We start from the raw sequence: 16,327 nt of genomic DNA, 5'->3' as shown, positions 1-16,327 counted from the left end.
TGGCAGCAGACACAAACCGTGCTAGCAGAGGGAGGTGCATCACAAACACAATGGGTGACAACCTTCAAGGATAACGCAGAACACACACCTGTAATAACAACTGCTCTAGAAGAGAGTCGCTAATCTGCCCTTTGTAATGATGTAATCTGTAGGTATTACACCAGCTAGATTGTTGACAAATCTCTTGCAGTGTTACATGCTCAAACAAGAGGTCTTACCCCACCTAAAGAGAGTCAGAAAACCACTCAAAGTATTTGTATCAAGTCTGGTTACTTTATTTTTCATCTGTGCAGTCAGTTAAAAGAACAGTTAACAATGAAAACAGACAACCACAGAAGCTTTAGGTACAGTATCGTAACACTGAAGAAGCAAATGACCGCGTTGAACACATTCTTTGTGCTGATCATTTCCAGATGAAAGAGAAGTACATACACAGGTCTCGTTCAGTGTAAAACCTGATATTAAGCATCAAGTTGCTCACAAGTGCAGCACTGTCACATACAACATAGGTAACTACTGCTTATTCAAAGTTACACAGCCCCTGCAACAAAGGTGATATGACTGTATTTAAAATAAGAACCCAAAATACATTCAAGAGAATGGCTGCAACAATAAGGCAACGAACAGTTTTTAAACTAGATCCTACTAAACAAGACAAGACCAACTGTGTAACCTGTTGCCTTCATCAGGTTTCAGACTTGAATGGGTCAATTCAAACTTAAGTGCTTACCCACCAGTAACATTGCAGAAGTACACTGGTAAAAAAATTGATTCAAAGACATGAGTATACTGGCCTGCCAGCAACCAGAACCCAGGCCTTATCACACGTATGCTTTCACACACAGCTCCACTTTTACAGGTTTGCATATGAAGCACCCTGGACAAAGAGTTGACTACAGACTCCTTTAGGAAAATATATGCATTGACAGAAGACATCAGCATTGCAAAATTCCTCCAAACCACGCCATATAAACCTTTCACCTGATACTAATAGGATCATTAGAGTTCTACACTAGGCAGACAGCGTCATTGGCAGCTATGTCACAGCAGGATTAAAAAAACAGCATTAGCTGTTTAACAAAAAAAAGAATAAAAGAGACTGAAAATAACTTTGGGGAGTGAAATGTACATCTACATACAGCAAGGAAGGGAGAAGGGAGTTGTTTGGCTAGAGCAGATGAGCTACCCAGAGGTTCCACATCCATCTTATTGCATATTTGATCAATGTCAGCACTCATACCTGCATGGATTTTTCCTTCATTGTCATGCTCCAGAGTCTAGATTCTTCCGCCTTTAGAGCTACCCTGACTCAGTATGCATATTTCTGTAACTTCACATTTCTTCACAGCTACTAGAAGCAGAGACGGAGTTAACCTTTACTCACATCTCAGGGGATACTACATGCATGAACCAGTCTTTTGCCATCTTCTGTGCACTAAACTCTAGGTAAAAGTAAAGTGCAGTGGAGTGTCAATACCCTACACATCAGTACAAAAAATATCTTTATTTGTAAGCCTATATTAGCAAAGCCCAAGACAAAGATGCTAATGATGTTTCTTAAGAAAATGTACCAGCAATTGGTTAGCACTTCTAAACTGGAAGTCTCATCATGTGACAAGACGTACAGATGCAAGAATATTGTGACATTAGGTTGTGCAAGGCAAGTGACTGGAAGCAGCTGGAAACAGAATCTGATTGCTTTGCTCATTTTTACTAATTAAATCTTACTAATTGATTTTACTAATTAAAAATACAAGCAGCATCATTAGGCATTCCCTTGCCAGCAGACAGGATAGAGGAAGAAGACTATCAATACTTCGCTATGTGTTTCAAGGATATCTGCATAGCACTGCCTAATCATGCTTTGAAAATGTAACCCTGTAACACAAAGCATGCTTGTATGCACATGCTAGTAAACAAAGCAGACTATCAGGCTCCAGAGGAAGGTCAGGGTTGATCTAATATATTTTAATACTGAAACATCCAAATCATGTGATTCTGTGATCATTTTACAAAGTGAATGCTCTCATTAGCTTTTGAACAGTATTCACAAAACATAAAGGCACTAAAAGAGTGCTCTTTTCCCAGATGTAGGCCTATTTGATGAAAAGCTAAATATTGCTGCTTTTACCCATGTAACTAAACCACACCACCATGTTTAAACTTCTTAACAGCTGGAAGTACAAGACCAATTTTGTAGTCCTGTTTAAGTTTTGATACAGGGAGCAATGATGCAAACACTACCATATACCCAAGCTTTAAGAGAAAACTGGATCTGTTCATGACAAGACCTATTGGTAGTTCTCTCTCTCACACACACACACATCAGAGGTGGTACATGCATGATCCTCCTCTTCCCAAAGATCTCAAGCATCAGTCTTCAGAGCTGCTAGATAAACAGAAGTGAAGCTGTTCGTTCTGAAGTGCAATGTCAAAATAGCCATATAACTGATTCTCAAAGAAACAGGAGCAACTGCTTACTACCAGTAAAAAAAAATAAATCAGTAAGTCCTCCAGCAAACCTGAGGTACCAAATTCACTCCTATAACACTATCAAAGTGCTACAGTGATGTCTACCAAACTGGTCAGAATGCCTTAACTGGTTCCAGGAAAGAAGTTATGTCAGGTACCATGTACCTGATGTAAAGGTGTACAAAGTGAACTAGAGAAGTGCTTAGTATTCAAAGCCCAAAGTCAATACTTCAGAATACTATGTAGTGAGTACATAACCTAGGCACCTTCCCTTCTCCAGCATAAGTTGGACTTAGAGTAAAAGGTTCAAGAAAAACAGACCTAGCAAGACTGTTTAACCTGTTACCCTTCTTATGCCAAAACCAAGAAAACAGGTCTTACCACCTGATTCTTTTTAAAAGGGAGATAATAAAAACCTCCAAACCATGTGCATCTAATATTGATTTTCCATATTTCATTTACACTTTTTATATAAGAACATAATTAAAATCTCACTTTAGAATACTTTCTAAAGCAGGATATCCTTTCAACCGTTTTCCAAATTCACATGCATTCTCAAGGTTGAAGAAAAAAATATATATTCATATATAGGTAAGGAAATAAAACTCAATTTCACTATATGTAGTTACAGTGCTGTAAAGAAAAAAATAATTTAGAAACCATTTCAACTCTGAAATGCTTACTATGCTCAGACTAATGCAAAGGCTAAGCCTATGGTCCAGGACCTGTTTTAACCTGTGTGCAGAGACAGGAACTACAGCAGTTCAGCATTTTTTGATGGAGGTTTCTCAACACCCCTCCTTTCTTTCAGTATTCTATGACTTGCTGCTGAAGCCCTCCCTGAACCTCTGCTGAAGTAGCTTACATTGGTAGTTCAAAAGTAGAGGTCCACAGGTATTTACACTACCTCTTAAGTCAGTTTTTCAGTAAGATCAAACCACTGAACAACACAGTGCAGAGGTGCTTAACCATTCATAATTAGTCAGAAGTTCAACAGAGTACTTTAGGTTGTGTCTTCCATAGGTGCCCTTCGTTGCCGAGCAGACTTCTGTCTGCTTCTCAGAGGTGAAGGTGGAGTCTCCTGGTCAGCTTCAGTCTCTGAAGGCTCGTTGTCTCCCTGCTGAGACCCCGTATCACCTATTAATTCTCTCAGGAATTTGAATTTGGACAAAAACAATTGCCAGACAACGTACCAGCCTGCAAGAGAAAGAAAAAAGGTAATGCTCAGTTACTCCTTAGAAACTGATAGCTTTCAGTCAAACTACACCAGAAAAGTGAGAAAAAAACTTTTATCAGCTCGCATCCTCTAATTGCCGAGTGTCAACCCCAAAACCTCTCCTACAAAACCCTTTCTACAGTCCTGTACATACCAATTCAATTTGATAAAGTTTGTCCTCATCCAGCAGCAAACACTTAAGCTCTGGACAAACTGTACTGCCAAAGCAAGCAGTAGGTGGGTAACCATGACTGCACAGATAAAGAACTGTCAGGAGAAAAGCAACTTCTGTGGTTACACCTAAAACAAGGACTCAGGATTCATTACACAGACAGTGTAAAAAGGTAGCACTAGAGTTTCTACCCTCAGCAAACACATTGTTCCAAAAATCACATTTTTAAGCTGCATTCCGTAAGCACTATTAAGCACACTTTGAGAGATCTTGAAATTAATACCATGTTTTATAATAAATCCCATTTTGAAATGCACACGGTCTTCCTTATGTTTGCTAAAAGATCACACACCCCCAATTCAAGGTATTCCCTCACCATGTCCAAATCCCATTAAATAAACATTCTCTGGTAAATTTATGTTCTGCTCCACCACTAGAATACTCTGGGTCCCAAGTAAAGGTTTGGGATAGTCATACTGCTAAAATCTCTCTTGAAAAATAGTTAAGATCCAGCTCCTTTTCTCTCATATAACAGGTAGCCAAGGAACTTTAAAAAGCAGATACAAATAATAACTAAAAGTAAACCAACATCTTCCTTATGCAAGAGAGACTGGCGTTTTACCCAGCTGAGAATTAGTGTTATCCCTTTCCCTCTAACCAACCAGTCAAGTTTCACCATTTATAGAACAGGAATGTAACTTCTCCTTAAAATACAGAGTTAAGTAGAATAAAATTCAAACAGCTACTTGAAAACAGACGCTATCTAAGCATCATTTGCAATCCCAGAACCTACCTGCTTTGCACAGAGTTCAGAAAGTTTTTCTGTCTCCTTAACCCTATATTACTGGGTGCCCTTCATTGTCAAGCAGACTTCTGTCTACAGATGCAAATAGTTAAGAGTCCTGTTTCACAGAGCTGGGGAAACCCATCCTCCCAGTTACACATCTGTCAGCAGAAACAGATTTCTGAGTGTGGACAACACAGATGTGCTAGGGAAGAGGACGAAAGACTAGTAAGTGGCATTTCTGTAACCACAGCACCACTATTTGTCTTCCTCTTCTGTAATCAGTCATGCCAATTCAAGCAAGCCACTGCTTAGGAAGATACAAGATCCCACCGTTCCGCTCCCTCCTGGAATGGTTTTCACATCCTGCAGACTTTTTAGTTCTGAAACTTAACTGCTGGTGAGGAAAGTTGGAGGAAAGCTTTTATGTGACAATCTTTAATACTTACCAAGTATTCCCTTTTCCATTAAAACCTAAACCTTTACATGATTTCTGATCAAATTGAACCTGATGTCCCATAAATGCATTAAAGCCCCCTGTACCTAGAAAAAGCCTCAATGGCAGATGCCTGGGTTTGGCATCTTTTTTCTTTCAGATCTAGATGAAAAAATTGAAGTTGCAACTCTGAAAGTTGCTTTCAGTGGGAGGTATTTCAGATCTCTGTGATCTTCAATGCTTTCTGCGTTTCAAGGACTATAAACCAATTCATTCTTTTCATGGACCTAAGCATCCTTAAAAGTAATAAAATTTCCAAAAGCCATGCTAGTTCACAAGGGAAAGAAACTGCATATAATAGTTCAAGCCAACATAGGACTCTTGCAAGAAAGTGAGACCTACGCAGCATATTACAAGGCATTTAAAAATATCTCCAACTCCCCAGTTTCTTGACAGAAGCAAAATTTGAGACACTAGACTTAGGAGTGCATTAAAAGCATGTGGCACATTTTACTAAATCTACTTAAGCATACAGGGGGATGACTACCAGCCATGAATTATTTTGTTGGGGTCATGTTTTTATTTGATTGTTTAAAATCCTAATTAAAACCGTCTGCAAAGTCGATTACTATGAAACAGGCACATCACTTGCAGAGAACACCAGAGCAGGGAGAACGAGCCAAAAATATTCAGGGCCTTCCCAAAAGAGTTATAGAGCACTTCACAGAAGCATGACTTGAGTATATTTTGCACAAATAAATACCCCATTAAGGGAGGTATTTTAGCTTAGGCTAGAGCAGACCACATGCTTCCTCTATCACTGCAAAAAGGCCACTCAACACACAGAATTACTACTGTGAGGGGAGAAATACTAAAGAATATCACAGCTCATTCACAGACACTCTTAAGAAAAACAACATTATTTTTTTCCATGTTTGCGTACCCAAAATACCCAGTGCCACAAACAGACTTAAAAGCATTCTAGATCAAGACTATAAACAAGACAGTATAAATAATCAGCCAACATGACTGGTTACAGCTGGCAAACAGCCACACCAATGATAACAGCCAGGTGAAATGAACCACAGTGCAGTGCATTGAAAAGAAATTACAATAAGCTTAGCCAACAATAATAGGGGGAGGGCAACCAGGCTTGAAAACCTCACAAGATTTCCCAGCCTGCAGCAGAAACATTTGGGTCTAAAGTAATCAAAGTAGAAAGATTTCTTTTTTTCACTTGCTCTAGTTACAGTGCCAGCCTGGATGGAAAGTTAAGAAAAAATCCCCAAAACAAATACACTTGTCTGAATCAAGCTAAGTCTACCTCTTCAGCTGAGACTCCCTGTCGCCTCACTGTTACTAAGCAAATAAGAATTTCCTTGGAAATAACCAGACTACGAAAGAACAAGTTATTCTGGGTAAGAGAAACTCTCTCCAGCAACAATATCAACTAAATACACCACTAAACAAAACCACACATAAAGCCTGGAGGCAGATTCACAGTACGCAGTTTCTTCTGAATCCGAAGACTGCATATTCCATTAATTTCTCAGCCTCTTAAGAACATTGCAAAATGGTAACACCCAACATCATGCCATACTGAAGAACTGTAACTTACATAATTGTGTACTTAAAATAATTATTGTTAAGTAATTAAAAAGATACAACAAAAAAAAAACCACCCAAAAAAGGGAAAATGGGCATTTCCACACATTCTTTTCTGTATACAGCTCAGTTTAGCTTTGTAGCTCTTTTGCTGTAGATCTCTTCCTGAACAGGTAACTGACTCCGCTGGTTTGCATCTCAAAAGCTTTTTCACCTTATTCAGGTAAGCTGCTCTCCAAGAAGTCCTACTGGTTTAACTTCACCACACACAAACTATGTGATCTGAATCAGTCTTCTAGTGTTTGCTGCATTTTCTTTAGCCATTTGATTTACCTTTTCGAAGCATCCTTTCCTTGATTGAAACAGTGGAAGCTGAACAGCATACCCACAATACAGCTTCAGCAAACAAGCAGTGATAACATGTAGACTATAACATACAATATTCCTACACTAAGACACTGCTACTCTAAGACGCAAGCCAGACCCCACAGTACATTACAGCAATTTAAAGAAAGGGCTCCAGCTCTAGGTGTAGCAGATACTTGAATCCAGAGCAAGCTGTGAAATCCTGTCTGTGACAGACAATATTTCACATTTAGAAAAAAATAGCAGCTCCCAGCCTTGCAGAGTTTAGCACTCACTAAAAGCTGCGAGCCACTCTGTCACTTAAAATACCACTGCCAGGTGCCATCCCAAGACATTTAAGCCACATTTGGCATTATTCCATCAATATGTCAACCCCTCTTATAAAATCATGTTGCAATGTGTTTGTGAAGATGGGACCATGAGTCAAAGCCTCTTTCACTGACTCATACATAGATGTATGTAACATCTATGCAGTATCAGGATGTTAAACACTTTTTATGATTTGACTATGCTTTCTAAAAGCTACCTTTTCGGTTACTTTCACCAGCTCCTAGTTCTTTGTAAAGGGGAAAGAAGCAAAGTGATCTAACTGCCTTAATCCACCTCAGACAGTGTGGGGTACAAGTCTGAGGTCCATGTATTCCATTCACCTTACTGTCTTGTATGCAAAAGCTAATGGATGGTTTTCTTTATTGGAACATACTTTCAAGTTGAATCAGGAAAAGCAAACAAAACAAAAAAACACAGGGCTAATATGAAATGCTGGGGTAAAGCAACCTAATTTTTCTTCTGTGAAATACAAATTAAACCAAGAAAGGCGGGAAGGTGATTCAGTAATGGCACAAGACAGAGTCTGAAAATCTGGCTTCTATTTCTGACCCTGCTATGGACTTTCTGTTCAGTTTTACAAGATCATTTTACCTCTGTGTCCCTGCTGATTTGGTATTACTCCAGCACACGAGGACTAATTTGGAACTAGGTTATCACCAAGGTGAATGTTGCCTTTATTCAAATGAAGTGTCCATCACAGAAAATCTTAAGCAGCTATAGCTTTAAAAAACAAGCACAGAGCTCCAGATGCTAACCTGAGATTTGAGAGAACAAGGCTCTACTCTGAGGAGTGTCAGATGTCTTCTGTGACCACAGACAAGTCATTTTGATGCTGTGCCATTTTTAAGATGTAGGTAATACACTGGCCTAGTGGAAAGCTTTGCTATGGAGATGATCAGACTGAAGAAAGCACCCACTACTCCAAAGTAACAGAAGACATCAGCAACATGGTGCCTGGTTTTGCACGGCTCCTTAAACCTAGTCCCACCATTTAATGCAAGACTCTACTAAGTGTTGCTTGCTGACTGATTGAAGGTAAACTCAGTTCTCTTCTGATCTCCCATCTGTAATCATTTCAAAACTCAACTTCAAATTAAAGGGTACTGTCTTTTTATTGATGGTCTAATCAAGCAAGACTTTCCTCATCCTTTGAATAGTTTACAAGGTTCACTCTTTCAAGATAGTTACAAAACTGTTTAAACAAAGCATTAAAGTTATTCAGGTAGAATTCAGAACTCAGATATTTTCCCATCTGCAACTGAATTCAGACTTGTGAAACAAACCGCACATTTGTCTCAGCATTTTATGAGTTACATGCTTTTTGTTTTAGGGCCACGTCCCTCAAACCACATCTTGTTAGCCTCTCGTGCCAAATGACATGAACGCTTCCATCTGTTCCACTGAAGGCACTTCTGCAATTTTATATGGCTCCATGCATTACTACACTGGGAAAATAAAACAAATACACAGAGATAAGCAGTACATCAGTTCGTCTTGGCTGGTATTTTACCTTGTCCTTGACTATGCAGGAGTTCCATCTGCAGAGGAACACGGTATACACAGAGGTAGCAAGAGACTACCAGAGAGAAGCCAGAGAAAGGGAATCAGAAAAGGCAATTAAAAAAGTGGCATCAAGTTACCTTAGTCTCACTTTTAACAGAGAAACTGAAAAAAAAAAAAATACTGTTGTTTACAGTCCCTCAATGGTTTCTATGTCAGATGTGATCAGTTTACAAATAGAGATGTTGCTAGCCGAAGCTTTCCAAACAAATTCACATTAACATTGAAAGTAGCAGTTAGAAGCAACCAGAAATGTTTGAAAGAAAATCGGGTCATTTATTCAAAGTTCTTTATTATAGACATAAATGCCCAATTTGGGCATAAACCTTTGCTTTTCACATGGCTGAAGAACTGGTTCAAATAAGTTCTGGCAGTTTGTGCTTTGAATTTTGTCTCTTCACTTGAGAAAAATTATGAAATGAGGTTCCCCCCCCATTATTTAAGTTTTCATAGCACTTATCACATCGTATGTGATAAGCAGAAGAAATCCACGGGATCATAGGCCACCTCTTGGGTATTTAAGTCTACTGTTCTCTGTAAGCATTCACAGCACAAGTCCTGTTTACAGCTTTTGATTTTTTAAGAAGTCTTTTGAAGAGGTTGTTTTGATGCTTCTCATCAGATGGTTGTAAAACAGTCTTATCATCTGATCAAGCTTACTCAGGATTATATCCAGCAATTCTTGTGTCAGGTTTGTCCTTTAATTTGTATGTCTCACTGGCTGACATTTATTCATATCCTGTTGTACCAGCACTCAATCTCCCTGGGAGTCTAACAGGCTGTAAAGAATAGAAGCCAGTAGTAAGAAACTGTCTATTGCTGGTACAGATAAGCAGTTGAATTGGAAGCAGCTTGTACTAATTTTTTTTCTAGTAGTGGTCTTGACACTGTTTTCCTTGAATATTTTCTATTAATAATCATGGCACAAGAACTAGACATGTACCAATATTAATAAATGTTGTATGTGGAAAAGATAATTACTGATACTGTAAGTCATTATCAAATCCTACTGAGTCACTTCTAATCCTCACAAAAAAAAACCCAAACAATGAACATGTCAGCTTCCTATGATCAGTACTTTTGAAATCTAGGTGATTTTTAGCAATCTTTTTACAAGCTCTGAAGCTGTTGAAAGTAAAACACAACAAAGGATTCAAAACAAAGTATTCATGGAATCCAAGCTGAATGTACAACATGGATCTTTAAATTGCTAAGTATTTATAAACCCTTTAAAAAGACATTTACTAGTTACTTTTTCCCTTTTTAAGCAAGAAATCATTAGAGAGATATTTAGATTAGTAGACAAAGTTAGAGAACCCTAGCATTTAAATTCTACTTGTCACATACAGACAAAAGACAAAAGGCCTGGAGGAAATTATCCTCATTTCCAGCTTTGAACAGCATGTAGCAAAATCATTTTAAACTTTTAGCAACAGAATAAGCAAAGATCTCACATGCACAGTCTGAAAGCATATAAACCCTAAAAAACATAAGCTACCTAGCAAGTAGCAAGAACCACCTTTCATCTTATATAAGAGGAAAAGTGGCCAGACAAATCTAATGAGCATACAGAAACTTTAATAAATAGCCACTTAGGTAACCATTTACTCTGTAACAACAGACAGTACAGGACACACAGGAAAGAGCATAAGACCAGGGAAATATACCCTCATACAGCCTTGCAGGCCCAGTTATCTATATTTCAGAAGCTTCCTTACCTGAGTATTAATTCTATAGCTTTAAGATGTGGACCCTTCTTCTATGAACTTTAAATGACAGAAGTTTCAGAAACCAAAATATTCTTTGTTAATGAGCTTGCAATTTATTTTCCACTTGTGTAAAAGAAAACTTTGTTTAAGCCTGTTGCTTGATCATTTAACTTCATATACTCTGATTCCTCTGTAATGATGAAGTTGCACAACCATTTCCAGTTCACTCTTAATTTTTCTCAGCTCTATAACCATTACCTTTCCTCCAGTCATCTGTTTTCCAGGCTAGACAAACCTAACCTGCTTACAGCTTCTCCATGCAGAAAGCATTTTACGGTGAAAGCTATGTGATCATAGAATCATTTAGGCTGGAAATCCTATCTTTTAAAACAGAAACTAGGCCTATTTTTTTTCTTTATAAGGTAATAAATTTTAGCAAGAAAATGCACTGTTTGAGACACAGATGTGGTAGATTCCTGTAGCTATTTTCTGCTTTAAACTTGTACTGTTTGATTTGCCTATTTGCTTGCTACAAAGCATTGAACAAATATTTTGGAGAACTACTTGCAAACCTGCATCTAATTCTTTGGGATACTAAGTTTGAAGCCATTATATTCCCCTGTACAAATTATTTGGGCATACATTTCACGCTTTTAATGTGCATTAGTCCATTCATGTTAACACCATATTTCACCTCCCATTTTGCCTCTGACACAGCAAAATCTTTTCACAATGTTTTGCTATTCTGACCCCAATTAACAATACATTTCAAATTTTATACATCAGCTAACTCCACTTTGCTCCCTTGGTTTTCAATAATCACTTACAATCCACCTGGCATTTGCTTTTTATCTCACAAGCATTTCACCATAAACTATGGCATAGTTTGGTGGTGGCGGGTTTGGAGTAGGTTAAAAAATTTAGCATATTGATCCCAACACTGCATACACTACACTGCTGATTCCTTCCAAGACCTCTAGACACGCAAATTTTGCCTTCCATTTAAATAACCCTTCTCTATCCATACATATTTATGCATATATATACACAAAAGTTTTGGATTCACGTAAGAAAAAAAGAATAACACAACTCCTGAGAGCTGCTATTCTATTCCAGCAGACAGATGTCAGAAGCTGAGGAGTACCAGCAGGAAGTTTACTTCTTCCATTCACTGGCATGTCAGACATATGTACAAGCTGCAGGGAGTGACGGCTCAGTAGTCCGTTCACATAAAACGAAAAGCTATCAGCTTCAGATTAGTAGCCAAATAAAACTCTGGAGGCATTTCAAGGCTCAAAATTATTTGGAAACAAAGAGAAGGGGGCGCTGCAAACCACACGCGTTCCCGCACACCCCGGGACACGGTGCCCTTTCATTTCCTCCAGTAAATCTGAGCAAAGAGGAACCACCAGAGATTTGAGAAGGCGAGGGGTGAAGGTGGGGGACACAAGCACTGCACACGAGAGCCAGGCCACCCCTTCCGCACCCCCTCGCCTCCAGACGCCAAGGGGAGGGGGCGGAACTCACCGCACAGCATGAAGAGCAGCACGCAGGCCAGGGTGGCCACGATCACCAGCAAGGTCAGCCCTATGCTCTGCCACATGGCGCCGGCCGCCTCTCCGCCGACACTGGGGGCTTCTCCTCGAAGATGCCTCCCCGCTGCGGCAGCCGCTCTCCCGGGGTGGGCCGACCCCCACCGGCGGCCGTCAGGGCCCACTCAACCCTGCGTGAGGGCCGCCAGGGACGGCCGGCCCCTCGGCAGGTCACGCCGCAGGGCTGAGGGGAGGGCAGAGGCCGGCCGGCGGCTACGGGGAGGAGACCGCGCCTCGCATCGCTGCCCGCTACTCCCGGGGAAGGGAGAGGGCGGCTCCGCGGCCCAACCGAGACAGCGAGGATCGCGGAGAGGCCCCCGGACGCGCCGGCGGGGCGGTGACACCCGCCCCGTCTCCTCCCACCGCTTCACGACCCGCCGTGAGGAGCGGCAGCCGGGGAACCGGGCCGGACTTCCAGCGGTGACGCTCAGCCGCGCGCAGTGCATGCCGGGAGCTGCAGTTCACCTCCCTCCCCAGCGGCCGGAGCCGGCGGCACTCTCGCCAACAAGGACATCAAGTCCCGGCATGCTCCGCGCCGCTGACGGCCGGGGCAGCTGACGTCCCCGCCCTGGGGGAGGCTGAGAGACTCTTGACCGTGATTGCTCGGGGGCGGTTCTCCCGTGTCCGTCATGGCAGTAGCGGGGGAGCCGCTGCCGGAGCAGGACCGGCAGCGCTGGCAGGGAGGGCTTGAAACCAGGGTGGGCTGGTTGGTTGCCCTGCCAGTAATGACCTTGTGGGGGGGAGGGAACGGGAGGGGAGCGGCCGGTGTGGTAGAACACATGCTGCGGATGAAGCCGTGCGCAGGAGGGGAAGAGTAGGACAGATCGTGCCGTGATTTAGATCAGTGGTGTAGGTGTAATAACGATGGGGCAACCTGGTCTCCAGCTCCCCTTGTCATTGGCGCCCTTGCTTCCCCCGGTTTGATCTAGACAGAGCTACCTGGCCTCAGCCCGGCAGTGTTTTCACACCTGTGCCACCCCAGCGTGGTTCACATTCCACACGAGCTGGGCTGTCGCCCTCTGTTGACATTGAGGGGTGTACATCAAGGCTGGTCTTGCCCACTAAAGAGATAACTGAGGAAAAACTGTCTTCCAGAAATCATGAGATAATCGTGATTCTGTTATGGACTGCTTTTAGCACTAGAAAAGGTTATAACTTTATTTTGTCGTGTAAGAGGTACTGGTTAATGTTTCTAAAACTACTGGAAAACCACTACTGCAGAAGCCTGATTTCCTGTATAGATGAAACCATTGCAGTGAGATGTCAAAGTTAATACAGGTAATTTTGGGGTTTTTTATGCATTATTTATAAATCTCCCATTTTAATAGAAGCTAAAAATTCTTGGTTTTCCTGTTCATTGAGTGTGCCACATGCTTCATCCCTTCAAGATACCTTTAAACCAAAATGACCTTTGCACACAGTCCCCATTCACATCCTCAGATTTTCTGTCACTTCACCAAATTGAACCAGTCCTCTCTTTCAATTCCTAGCCTTCTCTCCCAATATTCATAGCCATCTTTAATATTCTGCCTAACTTACTCAGCATGTCTTGTGCCAGTATTTAATTCAAAATATGCTTTCTGTTATTTGTCAATAAGTTTGTACTTTGGCATGTCTCCTGATCTTTAAACGTCACTCTAATTCTAGCCTAAGCAGTTGTTACACATACTTAGCAAGGGTTTTTTTCTGCACTGCAAACAAGCAGCAAGCCAGTAACAGTTACTACCCTATTAACTTCTGGGAAAATATTTCAGCTCCCTCCTAGATATGCTGTTCTGTTTCTCTGATTTTTTACTTAAAATATACAGTTAAAGTAAGTTTGCTGGGGATGGGACCACTGCTTTCCTGTAAAACAGCTCTCACAATATTTTAGGGCTATTAAAATATTTCATAGACATCATCCTATGGTTCCAAACTGGTTTACTAATAGTAGTTGATTAATTCACATCACATCACCAGGATTCATAACTGAAGAAGGAATTATCTTGGAATCAAGTCATTGTGGAGTGATAAATACATATATAATCCATGTGTATAGATCTTGATACACATGGAGCTATATATACAAGATCAAATATGCATGCAAGCACCCAAGTAGCGAGCTACAGGACAAGAGGTAACTGCCTCAACCTGCGCCAGGGGAGGTTTATATTGGAGAGTGGGAAAAATTTCTTCACAGGGAGGGTGATCAGGCATTGGAGCAGGCTGTCAGGGCACTGATCAAATCACAGACCCTGGAAGTGTTCACAAACCATATAGATGAGGCCCTCAGTGATACATTTAGTGGTGGACTTGGCAATCCTGAGGTAATGGTTGGACTTGGTGATCTTAAAGGTCTTTTCCAATCTAGTTGATTCTATGATTCTATGAAGTGTAGCCCTTTCTTCTACTCAGAATATACTTGGTGACCTGCCCCACTACAACTTTCTTCTGACATTAACACATTTATATTTCCTATGGCAGGAGTACAGAGAGCAGCATCCTGCCACCCCTTTCCCTTTGTATTTCACTATGATGCATCATCCTGTGATTGTGTGTAGGTCTCAACACAGCAAGACCATGATTCCAAACTGGATCCCACATATGCTACCCTAATAGTAAATACTGGCAGCTATGAGGGAGATCATTCAGGTCCATCCACAATTCACAGCACACAACAAGGAACTGTGCATACAACTGCAATCTTTGTAACAGCTCAGCTTCAGTTTTTATTCAGAGCTTTTCCCAGCTCTTAGCTGCCTTAATTAAATAATACAGACTATTTATATAAAGATGATAAGCAAAAGAAGGATTATAAAAATTGATGTAAATTTATAGAATAAGAAACTACTTCACTAAACTGTATACGTGACTGCAGACAAGGACTTTCCTGGACACCTTGCAACTACTTTCCAGCTTTAGCAAAGCCTTTTAGGGTCCATACCGGCAGTATTACTTTGTTCCAGAAGAGGGTGCTAAAACATAATATTGATTACAAAACCGGCAAAGCTGTGCAACTGATAAATACTTCCTTCAGCACAAGTTTATTGTAGCTTGGGTTTTATTTTACACCCTTGCAGCTCGTAATTTAATACAAGTTTTAGTTTTAGCTGTACACACAGATCACACCAGATATAGTTTCAAAAATGAAAAGCATAGAAAAAAAGTACATTGTAGACAAAACTTTGCATACCAGATTCAAAAATGAGGACAAACTTTCAAATCAGTTTTGATAAATTACAAAGTCTTTTTGCTTCAGCCTGGTTACTCAGATTTAATTCCATGCAGTTTTATTACTGACAGTTCTCAAGCACTTACTGAGAGCTAAAAGAAATTCTGTCACATTGACCTGGTAACTCCCCCTGGTACCACTAGCAGAGCTGAGATCTTTAGGTACATAACCATTGTCCTGTGCCCATAAAATGAGAAAAAGAATGGATAACAGAAGAAGGATAACCTCTTTTGTCTGAGCTAGCTGCTTGAGGAAAGAAGAGACTCTTTGACATTGAGTTGGACAGATGCTCCTGACAGGACAGCTCTGTGAAACAGGCAGGTCCTGAGTTTAAATTCCAGGCTTTTGAGGAGATCATGATCAAGAGCAGTGATTGGCAATGGGAGACATGTCTTGATTTCACATTTCTTTCCCAAAGTAAAGCTAAATACTACTGATGGACTACTAGGTAAATACTACTATTTCTAACTATTCTATGATTCTATGTGTGAGGTGTCCCTGCCCATGGCAGGGGGGTTGGAACTAGATGATCTTGAGGTCCTTTCCAATCCTAACTATTCTATTCTATGATTCTACTGATGGACTACTAGCAGGAGCCAAGAGTTGCTGGTAGCTGGCTGATCAGTGGTACCTTGTCCACCCTGTTTTCCACTGAGCTGCAAGGCCAGTGAGACCTGGGAGCTCTGAAGTTATTGCAGCTCAATGATGCTTTTCCTATGGTGCAGAGATGTTCAAAGTCTGACTGGACACAGCTCTGGGCAGTTGGCTGTAGGGGGCCCTGCCTGAGCAGGGGGTTGGACCAGATGATCCCTGACAACCAGGCTGCCAATCCCAGCCTCTGCGATTCTGTAAGTTAAGTAGTTTGTGATGTGGT

General features: G+C 40.9%; 1 protein-coding gene across 1 annotated transcript; it reads right to left on the bottom strand.

Annotated features, from left to right (window-relative positions):
• Positions 1-251: 251 nt before the first annotated feature.
• On the bottom strand, positions 252-12,615 carry SMIM13 (small integral membrane protein 13). Its single transcript, XM_005149899.3, has 2 exons — positions 12,178-12,615; positions 252-3,669 (listed from the first exon to the last, which is right to left on the bottom strand). Exons 1-2 carry the CDS (start codon positions 12,251-12,253, stop codon positions 3,476-3,478), a joined length of 270 nt encoding a protein of 89 aa, XP_005149956.1. The 5' UTR covers positions 12,254-12,615; the 3' UTR covers positions 252-3,475.
• Between the last annotated feature and the right edge of the window lie 3,712 nt (positions 12,616-16,327).

Source organism: Melopsittacus undulatus, chromosome 1 (genome assembly GCF_012275295.1).
Source record: "Melopsittacus undulatus isolate bMelUnd1 chromosome 1, bMelUnd1.mat.Z, whole genome shotgun sequence".
NCBI lineage: Eukaryota > Metazoa > Chordata > Aves > Psittaciformes > Psittaculidae > Melopsittacus > Melopsittacus undulatus.
The sequence above is the reverse complement of the archived record's forward strand: the minus strand, read 5'-3'. Positions and strand labels throughout refer to the sequence as shown.

Coding starts and splice junctions, on each gene's coding strand:
- SMIM13 (XM_005149899.3), bottom strand. CDS start 12,253: ATGTGGCAGAGCATAGGGCTGACCTTGCTGGTGATCGTGGCCACCCTG. Junction 3,670..12,177: donor GCTGCTCTTCATGCTGTGCG/GTGAGTTCCGCC, acceptor TTTCTCTTGCAG/GCTGGTACGTTGTCTGGCAA.